The sequence below is a fragment of the Copadichromis virginalis genome, linkage group LG17, assembly GCF_057382275.1.
Source record: "Copadichromis virginalis isolate Kocher_CV1m ecotype Utaka linkage group LG17, C_Virginalis_male_GT1.1, whole genome shotgun sequence".
Taxonomy (NCBI): Eukaryota; Metazoa; Chordata; class Actinopteri; order Cichliformes; family Cichlidae; genus Copadichromis; species Copadichromis virginalis.
The window spans coordinates 2615238-2632930 of record NC_140634.1 but is presented as its reverse complement, the minus strand read 5'-3'; the positions used below and the strand labels follow the sequence as shown (position 1 = coordinate 2632930).

Genomic DNA, 17693 nt, shown 5'->3' with positions numbered 1-17693 from the left:
ATAGTGGAATTGAACTCAGGATCTTCTTGCTGTGAGCCGACAGTGCTAACCGCCATGCCACAGTGCTTAATAATAACGGCTAGCTTATTATTAACACAATCAATAACGACACGGCAGGACAGCAGCTCATTAACGTGTAGCACTGTTCCATGTTTCCCTGCCTACAGCGCCATTACATATGAAGTTGGTATATTTCTGTACGCACATAATTACTCAACTTTTTTTGATCACTCGTGTTTGTGTAATCTGTGCAGAATGTAAAAAGACGAGGAATATGCTCATTTTTAATCAGTTTGTATTATTGAGTATTATTGTGGATTTTCAAAGAAAGTAATTGCAGAAACCGGCCTAATTCATGATTTCAAATCCTTGATTTTAAACTTGTGGCAGAAACAAAAGTACCTATAAGCATATTAAACTTAAGCTAACATTAAATGTAGCAGTTCAACTGCAGCTTAAACACACAGTCTTTCTGGAATTTGCACTCGTGAATTTGTATTCTGTAAGAAAGTTTGTTGACCTAAATTGACTTTGACGGTAACCTCAGAACATGCTGAAACAAGGAAATCACGTTGACATATGCACAGTCATAGTGTCTTCATGACTGCACAGATGAAAAGGTTTTTATTTGCCTTTAATTTGGAGCAAAAGCTTCAGTGCTTGTTAAAGTCTGACATCATTAACTCAGTCGGTTAAGCACACCGTCTTTGCAGCTATTAATGTTTTATCATATATGTCATTTGACACTTTAATATAATTTTTTTTGTAATGCAAACATTTTAAATGCAAACCTCACGTTCTCGCAGCAAATCTCCTTTGCAGAATAAATGTGACTCGGAAGGGCCACAAGAATCATCTTTACTAACAAGCTCACACTAAAATGTGTTGAAAAACCTTTTCTTTACTAAGAACAATACACAGTGAGGTGCGTGATCAGATCCAGAGAGTGAAGATTATTTTTATTATTGGAATTAATTGGAATTATTAATTATTGGAACAAGTCTGCCAGAGATCAGTAATATCTTCCCCACTCGCTGTCTGAGGAGGGTGCACAGTATCCTGCGGGACCAACATCACCCTGCGCGCCACCTTTTCCATCTGCTGCCCTCAGGGAGAAGGTACAGGTCTATACAGGCCAGAACATCCAGACTGGCCAACAGCCTGTATCCACAGGCTGTGAGGCTCCTGAACTCTCTGCCCCCCTCTCACGGACAATAACCATATCCAACTTCTTAATAGCAATGAACTGGTCTGCATTGGTGCATCATATCTTTATTCTCTTCCCCCTCCTGCCCCCCCCCCTCTTTCTTAAATAGATAACTATCATATCTGATATCATATCTCACAGTACAATAATATTGAATGGGTTGCATTGTTGTATTTTGTCATGTTTCTCAGGTCTTTGTCTGAATTTCTACGAACATTATTGCTAAGGATTGTCTTATTGCATTGGAGTCACACTGGGTTAAATATGTACACTTGGGTTTTAAGGGGTATTTATTATTTTCTTCTTTTTTTTGGGTTGTATGGAAGCCCCAAACGCAATTTCATTGTTCTTGACAATGACAATAAATAAATAAATACTAAATACTAAATACTAAGATGCCAGAACAATGGAACCAGACAAGATTTTACAAATGTAGAAAGGATCACTGGGACAACTTTGACATCTATAGTGAGGGAGTCGAGTTTTTGGTCACTCTCATTGATGCCCACTTCAATTGCTTGCCTCAAAGTTGAGAAGTTAAATGTCCCTCTTTCAGCAGAGTTTGTTCTGTCTGGACAGATAACTCCTTACGACATTTATCAGAATCCCATTTAATCAAACGTGACTCACAAACTAAAAAAGGGTTTTCCTCTTCATTTATTTACACGAGCGATTTCTACGTGCCTACAGAGAACCTGGACCTCCTAGAGGTAGTTTCTGATGGTTGTTATGAATGCCGCCTTTAAAACTGGCGTTTTTTGATTTGGAGTTGAAGGTCTGGTATATGAGCTAACAGCTTCTTTTTGCATGACTCATCATGCACAGAAGATAAACAAGCTGCAGAGAGAGTGCTGAAGCTGCACTGAAACTGCAAAAGAGTATGACTGAGGAATGTAGGACAAATAATGATCTCAGTCTACACACTAGATTCTCTGCATTTGGCTCTAATACTCTAACACAGTGAGGAACGCACACACTGCGTCTCACTGCAGCTGTCAATAATAAATGAAAGGAATCCTAGAAGCAGGGAAATCTGATCACTGTGTATCTGAGTGTGATATGCACATAAAGCCTCATTACAGTGTTCTCTGTTTTCATCTGAGTTTTTACTTTACGAGTTTCTAATGCTTCTCCGCTTCAAAGTATAGAAAACAGGAACAGTATGTTTTCTTTTCTGTTATCAAACTGTTCTGGAGAACTGGTGCCAGAGGAACAACCTCCTTCTAAACGTCAGTAAGACAAAGGAGCTGATAGTGGACTTCAGCACTAAGCAGGAGAGGAACTACCAGACCCCCGTCATCAACGAGTGCCCAGTGGAGAGAGTGGACAGCTTCAAATACCTCGGAGTTCACATCACGCAGGACCTGTCATGGTCCTGTCACATCAACACCGTGGTGAAAAAGGCCCGACAGCGTCTCTACCACCTCAGACGCTTGAGAGACTTCCAACTGCCCTCCAAGGTGCTCAGGAACTTTTACTCCTGCACCATAGAGAGCATCCTGGCGGGAAACATCTTAACCTGGTTCGGGAACAGCACCATGCAGGACAGACGAGCTCTACAGAGGGTTGTGCGGTCAGCTGAGCGCACCATCCGCTCCGAGCTCCCTGACCTGCACTCAATCTACAGCAGGCGGTGCTGGACCAAGGCCAGGAAGATGGTGAAGGACCTCAGCCATCCCAACAACAGACTGTTCTCTCTGTTGAGGTCAGGAAAGCGATTCCGCTCCCTGAAGACCAACACAGAGGAGGAGCTTCTTCCCGCAGGCGATACGGTCTCTCAATCACACCACCACACAGTACTGACCCACACATATGGTTCTTACACACACACTGGACTTTCTGGACTTTGGTTTTGCACAACACTGGTCACTATATTCTTCATTTCCAGTTAATACTTGTACAGCTGCTGTTATTGTGTATATATTTATTTATATTTAGATTTCTTCATACATTCTTATATAGTTCTATATTGTGTATTTTGTTGTACAGTTATTTTATTTTCAACTTTAATTTATATATTTTATCTTATTCTTCCCAGTTAAATTTACCCTTCATTCTAATTTGTGTTGTACAGTTATTTCATTTTTAACCTTAATTTATATTTTATTCCTTCCTAGTTAAATTTACCCTTTTTAATTTTTCATATTTATTTCCTATCTTATTCATAGCCTTTTCCTTTTTTGTTTCCTTTAGGTCACGAGCAGTTGTCCAAGCATTTCACTACATATCGTACTGTGTATGACTGTGTACGTGACAAATAAAATTTGAATTTGAATTTGAATTTCTCCCACTAGGAGCTCAGTCTGAGTGGAGTTTTTTTCTCCTCCTCTTACCTCATGTAGTGTATTTTCGTTGTTTTTTCCTATCAGCCTACCTTCTGACATGTCTGCCCAATGTGATGTTTGTGTAAAGTTGGTCAGAAGGTTCCTTTGTGAGTGCGCATGCGCCATTAGCGTGCTGCCTGCTGTAACCCTAATTTCCCTCGGGATGAATAAAGTATTCTGATTCTGAAACAAATTTTCTCCACAGACATCCACAACTTCTGGCAACCAGACAGAAAGCCTTACAATAGCTTCCAGTGGCTAAAAGGCCTCAAAGTAAGAAACGACGTCATAGCATAATAGAGTGAAGACAAAAATGTATCCACTGAAACCTCTGAAGTTGATTAATTGAATTTGATTTCATTTTTTTCTCAAATATTTTTATTGAGGTTAACCAAACAGAATACACACACATTAATAACAAGCACAATAAAAAAGAAAACATCGCAGAGGTTGTGAAAGGGGAAAAAAGCATATTGCAATGAGGTCTTAGATTCTAAGAAAGAACAGAGCTAAACTTAGTTATTGTTAAGGTGGCAGTTAAATAGAGAAATATATATGTAGAAAAAATAATATAGAATAAGAATATATAAGAATAAACAAATGAATATCTACATGCAGGCTCATAGAGCAGTGATGAACTCAGGGCCTGGAGATTTGCAAATATTTCAGCAAGGACCCTCACAGCTGTTTGTATGTTTTGCTGGTATCGCTAATCAGAACAGATCTTTTCCAGGCTTAGACAGGACATCAGATCTCTCAGCCAGTGCGAGTGGGTCGGGACAGAAGGATGTTGAATTTATCAACTTAAATATTGAATCTCACATATCCTCAGACAGAGACATGCTTAAGTCCTGCTCACAAGCAGTTTAATGCCTGACAATCGAAGGGCCTTTAATGCCCACCAGCATGTGACAGATAGCAGATATTAACCCTTTCTGAGTTGGACGCAAAGTTAGGAACATATCTGCCGTCTTCAAAGTACCTCAGGAAAGTTCGACATCTAAGACTGAAGAAAGTGTCTAATCTGAAGACGCCTGAATAAATGTGAATTTTCAGAGAGTTTCATAAAAGATGCTAAGTTATTATCAGTGAACAAATCATTAAAGCACCTAGTGCTCCGTCCACGCCAATCTTGAAATACAGGATTGCTTGTAGATGGTTAGAAAGGGTCATTTGATGCGATTGGACTCAAACAAGACAAATCAGTCAGACAGAAGTGTTTTGTCATCTGAGCCCATATCCTCACAGTGTGCCAGACCAGCAGATTATCAGATGGCTGTGGAGTGGAGATCCAACTACTGCCAAGACAGATGCATCTTTAACATAATTTAACTCCGCCGGCACCCAGGACGCTGAATTGTCCCAATTTTGGAAATGAAACCAAAATATGCTGATCATATGTTAGCTACCCACAAACTGGCAACATAACAATGATTAAAAATGAAAATGTGCCATCATCTTACAGTGACCAAAAGCTAGGGACCACAGCAAGTCTTCCAGGTCCTGATGCAACAAAACAGCCCCATCACACGACCACCACCATCTTTTACTGCTGCTATGTCCCTTTTCTGAAACGCTGCATTATGCAGTGTGACACACGCCTTCCAAAAAGTTCAACTTTTGTCTCGTGAGTCCACAAAGTTACCTTTGCTACTGGTCCTGGCTACTTGCAGCAGATGGCCCCGCCCCTCCCTGAGCCTGGTTCTGCTGGAGGTTTCTTCCTGTTAAAAGGGAGTTTTTCCTTCCCACTGTTGCCAAAGTGCTTGCTCATAGGTGGTCATATAATTGTTGTCTGCATGTATTATTGTAGGGTCTACCTTACAATATAAAGCCCCTTGAGGTGACTGTTGTTGTGATTTGGTGCCATATAAATAAAATTGAATTGAATTGAAAGTATTTTCCCACTTTCCACACAGGGCTGTGCAGGGTTGGATTTCTTCCCCTTTAATAATAATAAACCTTCATTTAGAAATTTAGAAACATTTAAGTGTTACTAACATAGAAAAAATAGGAAATCAGGAAGGCGGCAAACATTTTTCCCACTACTGTATAATGTTACAGTAGTGTAACAATTGTTCATAAGGCAACATAAGATATTACTAAAATAAGGTAAACTGAAGCTGATGACTGGACATTTAACTTATCAATGACTCTCCAGGTCCTATAACATGTTAAAATGTCCATTGAAACCATGTTGGAAGCATGTTTAGAGAATAGGTTAATGGAACTATCTAACAATGTGTGGTATAGGTGACACAGCCTGTTTGTATTCTGTATGCAGAACCAATTCAAAGTGTAATAGCACCAGAAATCCAACAGCATGTGTAGAATGTACTTACCCTGTGAGTACAGCAGAATCTGCATCTCCAGCAAGGTGCAGGTGAACACCTGGACCAGGTTTTCCACGCCTAGCAGAGAAAAGGCCTCTGCCAGGGGGAAGTCGGCCAGGGGAAGCTCTCCTGGTCCCGGCCTTTGGCAGACAATGGATTCGTATATGCCGTGGAATTTGAGTGAACGCCCCAGAGCAGGCAGCGGCACCTCGTACAGGATGTTGTAAACGTAGCTCTCCAGTGGCAAGGGGGGTGCGGTTGCAGCTATGACAGCAGAGTGCATCTGTGCAAGGAAGCGCCGGCAGGCGTGCATGAAGGGCATAGGCGTGATCAGACACAAGGCTTTGGACACATAGAGCGTGTCCCGTGACGAGTCATAGCTCCCCGCTGCACGAGATAAAGATGATGAGGATGATGAGGTGGGGGAGTAACCATCATCTAAACTGCTGGCTAGTGAGTCCATGCTGGAGGAAGAAGAGGAGGAGGAAGAAGCGGCATTTGTTTGCTCGGCATTGTGCATCTGGTAGAGAGTCTGCATGGCAGAGCAGATCTGTGGGCTGGTCACCTCCTCATAAAAGGTGTGAACGAAACCATATGTTCGAGATCCATCCTCCTTGGTGATGATGAAGGAGTGGAACTGAGGCTCGCGCTGGTCTGCCTGTGTCCTGAATGACAAACCTTTGGGCATACAGAGCTGCGGAGAGAAAGGGCAAACAGAAGTCATCGCGTCAGTTCTGATTCACTCACGCTGGAATCTTTTTATGTGTCCATAATCTTTCACTTTTCCAGATCTCATAGGATTTTCAAACACCGGTAAAAATGGTTCTTACATTTAATTCTACAGGTGAAAATCTTACAAGAAAAAGGCAGCGATTCTCTGCATGACCATTCTCAAATTTGAATTTCTGCGGTTTTATGCTTTTGTTTTCCATTTTATTGTTATAATGAGTTCAATAAGGAAGATCTATGGCCTCACATTTGTCCGCTCCAAGGTGCTGCCGGCTAAATCTGAGCTTCATCACTTCCATTCATGCCACGTACTCTCACTGCGTCTTTGTGCAACCCACCACCTCTCCATCTCATCACTCAAGCTCCATTCAAGCCACCTTCATCTCCACCAACGGTGTCTAGGCTCCAGGGGGTCCTCACCTAATCCTTTTTACAGCTGGGGTTCTGTTTTGCCGAGACAGACCATCAGAGTATTCTGTGATTCTTTCTAATGATCTGTCCTTATTGAACTGATTTGTTTGTTGCTGTGACAAAACAAAATACCTGAATATGTTAACTACGGCACTGAGGAAGTCTTTCATGGCATCTTATACCACACATCCACTATTTTCAAGAAATGAGGAGAAGATTAATTATTAAATAAATTTGCTAACTCTCTATAGCAATCACGTGTCATATGATTACTTGATCACTTGTTGCTTTCACAGCCAAACTCTATCAGTTACTGCCATCATCAGGTTTACTTGGCTGCTGAGACGAAGGACACACTGTGGAGACAAGTCTCAAGTCACCATGTCCATGCATGTGTACATGCACACAAACTGTTATCCACAATAATTGTTTTGACGATTTGTTGACATTTTGAATTCTCTTCCTTATTGTGCTCTGTGCTGACGGGCATCTAAACAAATATTTAGGCCTGATTGGATTATCCATGGCTCTTAATGAGCAGTTCAGTCAGCAATGAAAGATAATGATATAAATGATGACATCTGGCAAGTCTTGTCTCAAATAAGCATTAACCAGGCTTCAGTACAAGCCTGCAGAATGAACCAGGAAGCAGTAACAATCATCTAACTACGTGAGTGAGGAGCAACACAGGAGATACCGGTGCAGGGTGGCTGTTCATGTAGGAGCCAATATACTTATGAGCTCCACGATGTAGCAGTTAAAGGACAAAACAACCAAATTTAAATGTCTTCCTGTTTATAATACTGATGTGAAAAAGAAATGAGGACAGCAGCAGTTCAACCTATGTGCATGGTTTATTGTTTATGGTACAGGAAAACTGCTGCTCACAGATTGCAACACATCAGAGATCTAGTATGTAAAATGTGGTTTAACTTAAAGAGCAAGAATGGGAATATATACACTAGTATATCAGTATATATGTATACTAGTATATATATTAGTGTAATGTAAAGTTTTGAAAAGTGTGCGATTTCTGTGCCTGCAGAACATGGGCTAATACTCATTTGGTTGTATTTATTCTCTTTACTGACAGGACCATATCCATAAGAAGTGGGCAAACCTCCCTGCCATTTACAAATATATGATTTTCCCTCCCAGCAGAAACCTAAAGAGGAGGAGATTAGATTCCACAGACGGTGAGACGGTAATAAGATGAAGAGATGATGGAGGTATGTAGGTAGAAGAGGAGATTTAAGGCTATAATGATAATGATTTAAAGAGCTGTAATGATCAGAAAACATGGGAAAAGAAAGAATGATATTTCTGTCATTAAATGCCCTTGACATGGCATCATCAGGTTTCAGCTGCTGCACTGCTGCATAATGGACTGTTTCCATGTCAATGTAAGGAGAGATGCGCGGCTGAATTATTTAAAAGATGTGGTGCTGGGTGAGGTGGAAAACAAGGTGTGTACTCTTTATCCACACGGAGAGTACACGCCTTTGTTTCCATCACGAACACTGTGCTGGTCATGTCTCCTTCATTCCTGTCCTGCTGTCACATGTGGTCCATCTCTGCTGTCTAGGACTACAGTTGGAGATGGTAGGATTTCTTCTGCTCGCAGCAGGTGGAGAACTAGCTGACGGCCCAGTACGTTGGGCTCACCTATGCTTCAGAGCAGAGCAGGGACTGCCATCATCAAGTTTACCTTTGCATATAAAATGAGAGATTCACTTGAAAGGCAGCTGATTACACTACTTAGTAATTTATTTATATGAAAGCACTTTAAAAATATTTTATTTGCAGAGTAGAAACTCCCTTTAAGGCACATATTTGCATGTGTACGCATCACCTTTGCCACAGGTAGAATGTAAAGCTATATATTCAGTACATAGCCTGTCCCTTTTAACTGTTGTGTTGCTATAGATCTTCCTAGATGTCTAAACTTAAAAATCTATTATTTCTTCATCTACATGTGATTCGTATCTGTTCATATATGTCTGGTATCTCTATCCCAAATACTGTTTGGCAGTGTGGAACTCTTCTCTTGACAAGATTTTAAAAGACCTAAATCAAAACCATAACTCTGCCACTGTCAGTACAGCTTTAAATGTAAAACTTTTTGGAGGGGATTTGTATTAATTGCTTTGTTACCCACAATTCCTTGAGGCCCAACTGTGTTTTAAATCAAAGCCTCAAAAGCTTCTTCCTCTGCCTCTGGCCAAAACCACTAATCTGCCCCATTTCCTCTAGAAATGATCCCATTGGGCTCTTCCCGCCGTAATTTTGATAGAATCCATAGCCTCCTTTATCCTCTGCCTATCATTTCTCCAGAAATCACAGTCCACATACCATGTTAACAGCATCCTGGTCGAATGGGTTCCACTCCACATTTTCTGGATAACGTGCCAGAACTTTGGACTTGAATGTCCTCTTCAGGGGACTCTGCTCAAAGTTTTCACCTGGACAAATGAGAAAGGGAAAATAAAAAGGTAATAATGCATCAACAAACAAAAAATCAAACAACTTGGGCCTGAAGCTGCAGAGTCATGCTCCAGATCAGCTGAGCTCAATGCCAGCCCACCTCAGTTTTAGCTAAACGGATACCCGTTTGGCGTGCTGTTCACAAATAGCAGGATACTGTTTGCTGGTGACTCTGTAGGATGCTTCCCCATGCTTTTTCTGACTTAAGCAATGCCATATCTGTTATATTAATGCCTACTTTGTTCTGTGAGGGCTATTGCTGCTAAACTCGATGCTTGTCTGGTGTGCTTGTCATGTATGCAGGTGAAAACGCAGAGATGGGTTCTTTCCCCTCTTTAGAATTTGCAAGAATGTTTTGGGAGGTTCCAGAAAATAGGCATATGATTTTACAAACACATTACTCCAAATAAAATATCAACCCTAGTTTGAAAAGTGGTCCTGACACAGTTCCAATTATGTTGGACATGAGATACAGAAGTAGAACATAAAGCTTAGCAGAATCAGTAGCACTGGCTCAGTAAACCAAATGGACAGAATATCTCTGTGAGCGACTGAACTGCAAAGCAGATAACACCAAGTTCACACTTGTGCACCTGGAAGCTCTGCAGTGAGCTTTCCTGAAGATGCAATCAAAGATGTTTTCAAAGAGATTATTAAATACTATATAATAGAAAAAACAACACCACTCAAGTGGTTCATAAAGGAAAACAATATATGAAAAACCTCAAATAGAAATAACTGTTCTCAATTCTGGCTAGCTGAGCCCAGTTCCAGTTAACTCAGTTCATTCACAAAGAAAAAAAATCTCTATATTTTGGTAATCCTCTGTCAATTCAAGTCTACATCATAGAATGTAAAATACCCCACTTTGGGTTTTTAATCCACGAAGAGAACCCAAAAGAAGGAAATCAAAATCCCAAAAGGTTGATTCAGTTTATCTGGATGTAGCGTTTTCACTGGGAGAAACGTTTAGTCAGTCATCCAAGGGAATTCTTCAAACATCTCCCAGGGCCTCGTCACTAGGATTTGTAGCAGTTTTCCCGCCACCTTACGGGTTTCTGGCTTCTATTTCTGGCTGACATGAGACTTTTGTACATACTTTTTCGAATCCAAACCTATTCCTGGCCAGTATACCAATGTTTGCACCCTTTATTAGGCTTTGTATCTGCCAAAGTGGCCAAATGTAGGGTCATCAACTAACAACTGTAGAAGGGTTTCCCAGAGACAATCTGGTATGCAAACCTGAAGCTGTAAGACTCTGTAGACCTTGTCTTCCAGGATGGTGAACTTGGTAGCCTCAGTCACAGTGAGATTCCCATCATCTATTTTAGCATGGTAAATCTTTTGTATTTTTGCATTATTCTGGTTGGCTCTCCATATGTCCTCATCTGATAATGAAATGTGCTTGCGAGGTTCCCCTTTAACAGATAATATGCTGGCAACCTGGGTTTCATTGCTGGCAGGGTCACTAGGGGCTCTGGATAAAGCATTTAGCAGTGTTATATTTTACTGTACTCACCTGTAAAGGTGAACTTCTGCAGATACAGGATCCAGCAAGTGACTGTGCAGATCCCTTTTAGGTTTTGAACACCCAAACCAAGGAGGAGTGATCAGGTATCTCCATTTCTTGAATGCCCACACTACAGTTAGCACTCATTTTCTGTAGTGGAATAAATGCAGGCCATAGGCCAGAATTTCTCTACATAATCTACTTTGTTTGCACAAACACAACTCCAAGTCCAACATCACTGGGATCTGTATACACCACAAAGGTTAGGTCAGGGTTGGGATGGCCTGAGATATCAGACATCAAAGGAATGCTGACATTCTGGAGTCCAATGGACTTTGGGTCCTTTTCACTTCAGTGGCTCAGCAATCTGAGAGATACCAAACCTGTGATACCAGTAGGGCTGCCACAAACGATTATTTTGATAGTCGACTAGTCACCGATTATTTTTGCGATTAGTCGACTAATCAGATCATCCATTGGACGCAAAACTACAGCTTATTGCACCAGCAGTATCTGCTCTTATATAACTATCATTAGCTTACAGCTTTAAGTGTGTAAGGTCTGTGCTAACTAAAAATAAAGACAAGATGATAGTTTATTAAATTTTAATGAAATTTGCAGATTGTTTCGGTGAAGTTTAATAAACTCCTTGCTATCTAAAATATAACAGGACACTGGAGTATATTCTGGAGCATCTCACACTTCTGATAATCAGCTGTCTGCTTGACGTTTATTCAGCTGTGTAAAAACTATAACTTTAATCTCAGACAAACTGATTTACTCAGGAACAAATAAAATACTAAAAAAAAAAGCCAAACAATAACATTTGAAGTTATCTAAGTGACTCATATATATTTAACCTGAGTAGCGAAAGACGGCGGTGGGTTTGAAAACGATTTGCGGGGAGTCCGGTGTTCTCACGGCGCTAGTGAGCCTAGCCCCCGGCTCGCTAACGAGCTAGTGGGTAACAGATGTCTCCGAAAACGTCGGAGCGCTTTTGAAAATATGTGGTGTCCTGATAAACTGAGCAGATATTTGAGGTTTACACAGCTACATTCTCACCTGAAAATATGTTAAACGTTTATTTTGTGACCCAGAAAGAATAATAAGAGTAATATTAAAACTAACTAGCTGCCGCCATTGTTGGAAACTGAGCTGGGCTGCGCTATGAATTCTGGGACACAGCTGCTGCTTCTTCTTCTTCTTCTTCGGGGTTTAACGGTAGCTGACATCCTTGTACATGCAATGCTGCCATCTTCTGTTTCAGTCCGTTATTACACTCTTAAATCCTGCCACTTACTCCTCTTACAAAGCTTCAAACGACGCGTCGACTATTAAATCAGTCGTCGACAATTTTGATAGTCGACGTAATCGTGACTAGTCGACAAATCGTGGCAGCCCTAGATACCAGCCTGCCATTTCTAATAGCTGGCTTTTTCATCTTAACAGTGAGTTTTGTCTGCCTTAATTTGTCTAATATAGCCCAAAGATGAAAAAATGCTGTTCTCTGGTTGGAGAATAGATCAAAAAATCATCCAAGTACAAAAAGCAGGTCCAACCTCTGAGATCACCCAATGTTATCTCCATCAGCCTCTGGAAACTAGCTGGCTCGTTCCTCATTTTGAAGGCATAACTTTGAACTGGGAAAGGCTAAAGGGACAGGTGAACACTGTTTTGTCAATGCCTGGACACCTCCTGGGTAACAAAGGAGTTTATTAGTGAGCACTTCTGTGCATCCCAGTCTTCACATGCATACATCCCTGTTTTTATTAAGTTAACAAAAGAAGTGTCTCTTTTACCACTGCTTCCAGTTGGGAGACCTCAACTGCTCTTGGCAGGAGCTCTGCGTCAATGTTACGTCTACTCTAATAGAAGCCCTTAGCCCTTACTCCCTATCCCCAATCACCAGGTATGTCCACACTTCCTCCAAAATCAAACCTTTTCTTCTAAGCCAAACCAATACTGGTGATTTTTACTCATCCCAGTAGGATATGCCTGGCACACCTCACTCAGGAGGTCCCCAGGGGTCATCACTGTCAAATGCCCAACAAGACTCTAAGATACCAGTTGAGGCAGCAACTTGTCCTTTATCCAGAGTGGGCACTTAACTCTTTTCTGGTTGAACCATAGTCTCAAACTTGGAGGTGCCAATTCTTACTGATGCTGCTTCATACTCACTTGGCTTTGTCTAGAAATTCTGTCCATAACAATTTTGATAAGAAGGTGGAGTCTACTACCCACCAGGAATGAGTCTGACTCGCAGTGTGAACCAAGTTCAATAGCTGTGCAAGGACTGAAAGGTTCGTAGCAACAGGCCGGACACTCCATACTCCTGAAGCATCTCAGACAGAATGCTCAGAGGGACATGCTCGAATGTCTTCTCCAAGTCCATAACATACATGTAGACCGGTCACCTTGTTTCCACACACATTTCAATATCCTCAAGAGGATAAAGAGCTGGTCCAGCATTCTGTGACCAGGACGAAAACTGTGTTTTTCTGCCTGAATCCTAATTCGACTAACAGATAGACTCTTCTTTCCTTTAGCCTGATGTAGACCATCCCATTGAGGCTGCACCTGAGAGCACTGTCTCCAGTCTCACTGCTTAAAGATGGGACCCAACATCCCAGTCTGTCAGTCCAGAGGCACTGCCCCACGTTTCCAGGTGACACTGCAGAGGCATGTCAACCAAAACAGCCCTACAACATCCAGGGCCTTAAAGACCATGGCTACCTCACCCCAGGGACCCTACCACCAACAAGCTGTCTAGTGACCACCCAGACTCTGCTTTTTCTATAGAAGACATTTCAATTGGATTAAGGAGGCTCGACTATATCCTCATTTGAGGTCAGTAGCACCTCACGCCATGTACCATGTAAATAGAGCGCCGTTTTCCTCTCCCAAGTCACCCGACTGTTTGCCAAAATTGCTTTGAGACAGATCAAAGTCTTTTTCTTTTCCCATAACAAAGTCTTCCTACACCCAAGTTTTTTTCCAGTGACTGCCTGAGCTGTGTTCCACTTGGACTGCAGGAGCCTGCCAGCTGCCTCCAAAATCTTACAAGCTAACCAAGCCCGATAGGACTCTTTCTTCTGCTTGATGGTGCCCTTCACCAGATGTGAAGGGCACCATCAAGCCTGAAGCCAAAGCATTTAAGAGTGCTCTCATGGGTACTGCAATACTGCAATATACTCGCTATTGTGCATCAGGGATAACATTTACAACAATCACTAAAGCAACATCTAATATACAAAGGAGAGAAACTTGGAAAAAACTGGCCCATTCTGCTCTCTCATACCTATAGACCAGGGGTAGGGAACTCCAGGACTCGAGGGCCGGTGTCCTGCAGGTTTTAGATCTCACCCTGGGTCAACACACCTGAATCAAGTGATTAGTTCATTACCAGGCCTCTGGAGAACTTCAGGACATATTGAGGAGGTAATTTAGCCATTTAAATCAGCTGTGTTGGATCAAGGACTCATTTAAAACCTGCAGGACACCGGCCCTCGACACCTGTGCTATAGACATTTGACTGTCTACCCCAGGAGATAACTGCTTTACTATAAGGCTGTCAACTCTAAGGCAGAAGAGAAGAGAAGTCAGGCATAAGCACAATAACTAAAAAAAACCCCAAAACAATAACTCGCTTTAGTCATGAAGACAAGAGGGACTGATTTGGATAACAAGTTCAAATAAGCTGACCTACATTCAGCATTGCCAGTTGTAGAATGCAGACAGGAAATGAGAGACAGCGACTGGCTAAGAGGATGAAATGGATTGAAGACTGTAATCCACATGGAGGTGGTGAGGTGATCCACGGGGATCTACAAAGTAGGGCTGCTCGATTATGGCAAAAATGATAATCACGATTATTTTCACTGAAATTGAGATCACGATTATTTGACGATGTTTATTTAACCCTTTAAGACCTACTATAGAACCAAGTCCACCAGAGCTTATATTATTTTTATTTATTTTTTTTACATGCTGTAGTGCCATTTGTGGGAGCATTTCAAGTTGCTATACATCAATACAACTGTTATAGCCCATATTTTAATAATATGTCTGCATTAAGTCCATAGTAATTACATAAATTGCAAAAAAGTGCAATAAACTACAAAAAAAATTGAAAATCGCTTTTGTTTTGTTTACATATATTTCTACTTGGAGAAATTTAAGAGGTTTATCCCTCAAAACTTTAAATACAATAAAGTTGCAAAAAATAGTTTACAACAACAGGAAATTTATTTTGAGTGTCTTCATAGTTTTATTTTGGAGATACAGCAATTTTTATATACTGCAGGAAAAACAAAAAACAATCCTATGATGCAAATTTGCAAAGAAAACAGCAGGTGCATCATTTCACTGTGGGAAGTGTTACGACCAGCTGATAGGAACGGCAAAGCCTGTTTCTGGAATATTATGCTTTTGTTCCTGCAAGAGCTTTTTATGCAATTTTTGCAAAGCTATATGTGGAAGGAAACCGTGACCGAGGACAAGCTGATGGCATCAGATGTAAGTACAACTCCTCCGGTTTCATATGCAAAACAAATTATTGCGCTAGCTTACACGGTCCAGGTTCTACAGGGATTTAACAATAGTTACGCAAAACGGAGCGTGCTGCTCTGACCGGCTTTAAAGGGTTAACAATGACTTTAAAAAATAATATAAAATGGTGTGCAACACCACTGAAGGTTTTTTTTTTTAAACTCTCTTTTCAACCAACGGCAGTCACTCTCCAAATAACTTCTGCTTAGCTTTCCGAGCTTCCCTCGGGTCCTCTTAATCAGCGGTCTCCAACCTTTTTTGCGCCACGGACGGTTTATGCCCGACAATATTTTCACGGACCGGCCTTTAAGGTGTCGCGGATAAATGAGGGAGGGGCTAATAATCGGCTCAGTCATTTTTAATGATCGTTGAAAGCCCAGATCGTAATCGTGATTAAAATTCGATTAATTGAGCAGCCCTACTACAAAGCACAGGAATGTTGGCCTAACACAAACAGATAGGGACTGACATGATTTCTCTATCCCCAAAAGGGCCAAAAGTTTAATTTGAAGCTAAATATGTGGTACGATGCGCCCTGTGCTATGTGGAGAATTTCATGCTGGCCTTTAAACTCCCTAAAGCTGGTAAATAATATTAACCTAAAACTAAAACTGTGAAAAGATTTAATGGACATAATCATGAATATGGTTTACATAATAAACACATTTTCTTAGTTCTATTCAGATGTGTTTAATTGCAAAGAGAAACTCATCATAATTCAGGAAACACAGTGAAGTATGAACAGATGTGCAGAAAGACCAATTCAAACATGCAAACAGGTTTTATAGCTAACGCTGTTAGCATAATATTGCTGATAAGTAACAACTGGTATAATAAGTGGAACTTGCTATACTGAGTTTTCATTCCATGAGTAAAGGTAGTAAACTGGTGAAAGGGACTGTTTGGATCACAGCATTATATGAAGAACATATACAATAATACAAAACAAGTGTCATCTCATCTCACACGTAATTTTTTGGGAGCTGCAAAAAAATCAGACTGCAAACAAAGAACATTACTTTGCAAAATATGCTACAAATCTGTTTGAACTAAAGGTAGAAACAAGCTGCTTGGATGGAAATTACTGGTGCAACTGCATGAAAAAGCAGGGCTTTAAACAAGTGGTTAAAAACTTAACCCAAGATACAACATACCAGCAAGATTCTTTTTCAAATTTCTAATTAGTTTAAATTTACTTATTTATTCTCTAATTTATTTGTTCTCTAATTTCCTATGTGACAATATCGTGCAGGCTCCCAAAGTTACACAGTAAGGGTACTTTAGTTCTTGTTTTTGTTAAACTAAAGTGTTAAGCAGTAATGTCATAGTTTTATTTAAACATTTCGATGGAAAACAGAACCTAGGCTATTTTGACTTATCCCATGTCACGGCGTATACTCTGCCGCTGGCACTGTTTGGTAATCAGTTCATACTTCATATTAGATAATCTGTCATCAGTGAGCTCTTTGGAAAATAGCTGATTGATGACATCAATAAATGCTGCTGCCTGCAATCACTGAAATTAACAATTTTTAAAAACATATAATTTTGAGGCTATATCACCCACACCTAGTTTATCTAAATATATTTATATAAAATATTTATTTTAATATACAACAGTCCAGTTTATTTTCCTCATAAGGAAGTTGCTGAAAATTAATACTACATGCAGGGGTGCACATAAGTGGTCCGCTGGCATTTGTTTGAAGCCAGCTCACCTCCTGCAACCACTTTTCCAAGAATACGTGCTTCTTTTGCAGTTCGGACTCCTCCTGACGTTTCTTTGGAGGTGGAGGAACACCAAAGTAAAGGAGCTTCTTCGACATCTTTAAGAGCTCTAAACAAATGTCTGTCCTCCTCCAGAAAATCGTATGTATGCAAACGCGCGTTGCAACTTCTTATCTGGTGCGCGTCTTTTATTTTGACAGCGCATGCGCACCTACGGACCACTGACTATATGTAAAGGTTGACATCACACACACTTAGAGAGCAGTTGAGTGAGAACAAAGCTGGCTTGCAGGAAAATAATGTGAAGTGTAAGCTCAGAATCGAGGAGTACAGGCAGTGTGTTTTACCTGCAGATGCAGTATCTGGATCCCTGCCTTGGCGGTCTGCTTCTAGCCACCGGTGCAAAGCTAGAGGTGAACCAC

General features: G+C 40.9%; 1 protein-coding gene across 6 annotated transcripts in view; it reads right to left on the bottom strand.

The window, feature by feature from the left end:
* LOC146688747 (DENN domain-containing protein 5B-like) overlaps positions 1 to 17693 on the bottom strand; it is an 83534-nt gene that overhangs the window by 30406 nt on the left and 35435 nt on the right. For 4 of the 6 annotated variants that reach the window (XM_085436819.1, XM_085436813.1, XM_085436815.1 and 1 more), the window contains exons 2-4: positions 17619 to 17678; positions 9354 to 9463; positions 5871 to 6555 (exon numbers count right to left, since the gene is read on the bottom strand). In XM_085436819.1, coding sequence (XP_085292945.1) covers positions 5871 to 6555; positions 9354 to 9463; positions 17619 to 17678 — 855 coding nt within the window. The remainder of the gene's footprint in view (positions 1 to 5870; positions 6556 to 9353; positions 9464 to 17618; positions 17679 to 17693) is intronic. The other 2 variants (XM_085436817.1, XM_085436818.1) reach the window with 1 other exon arrangement.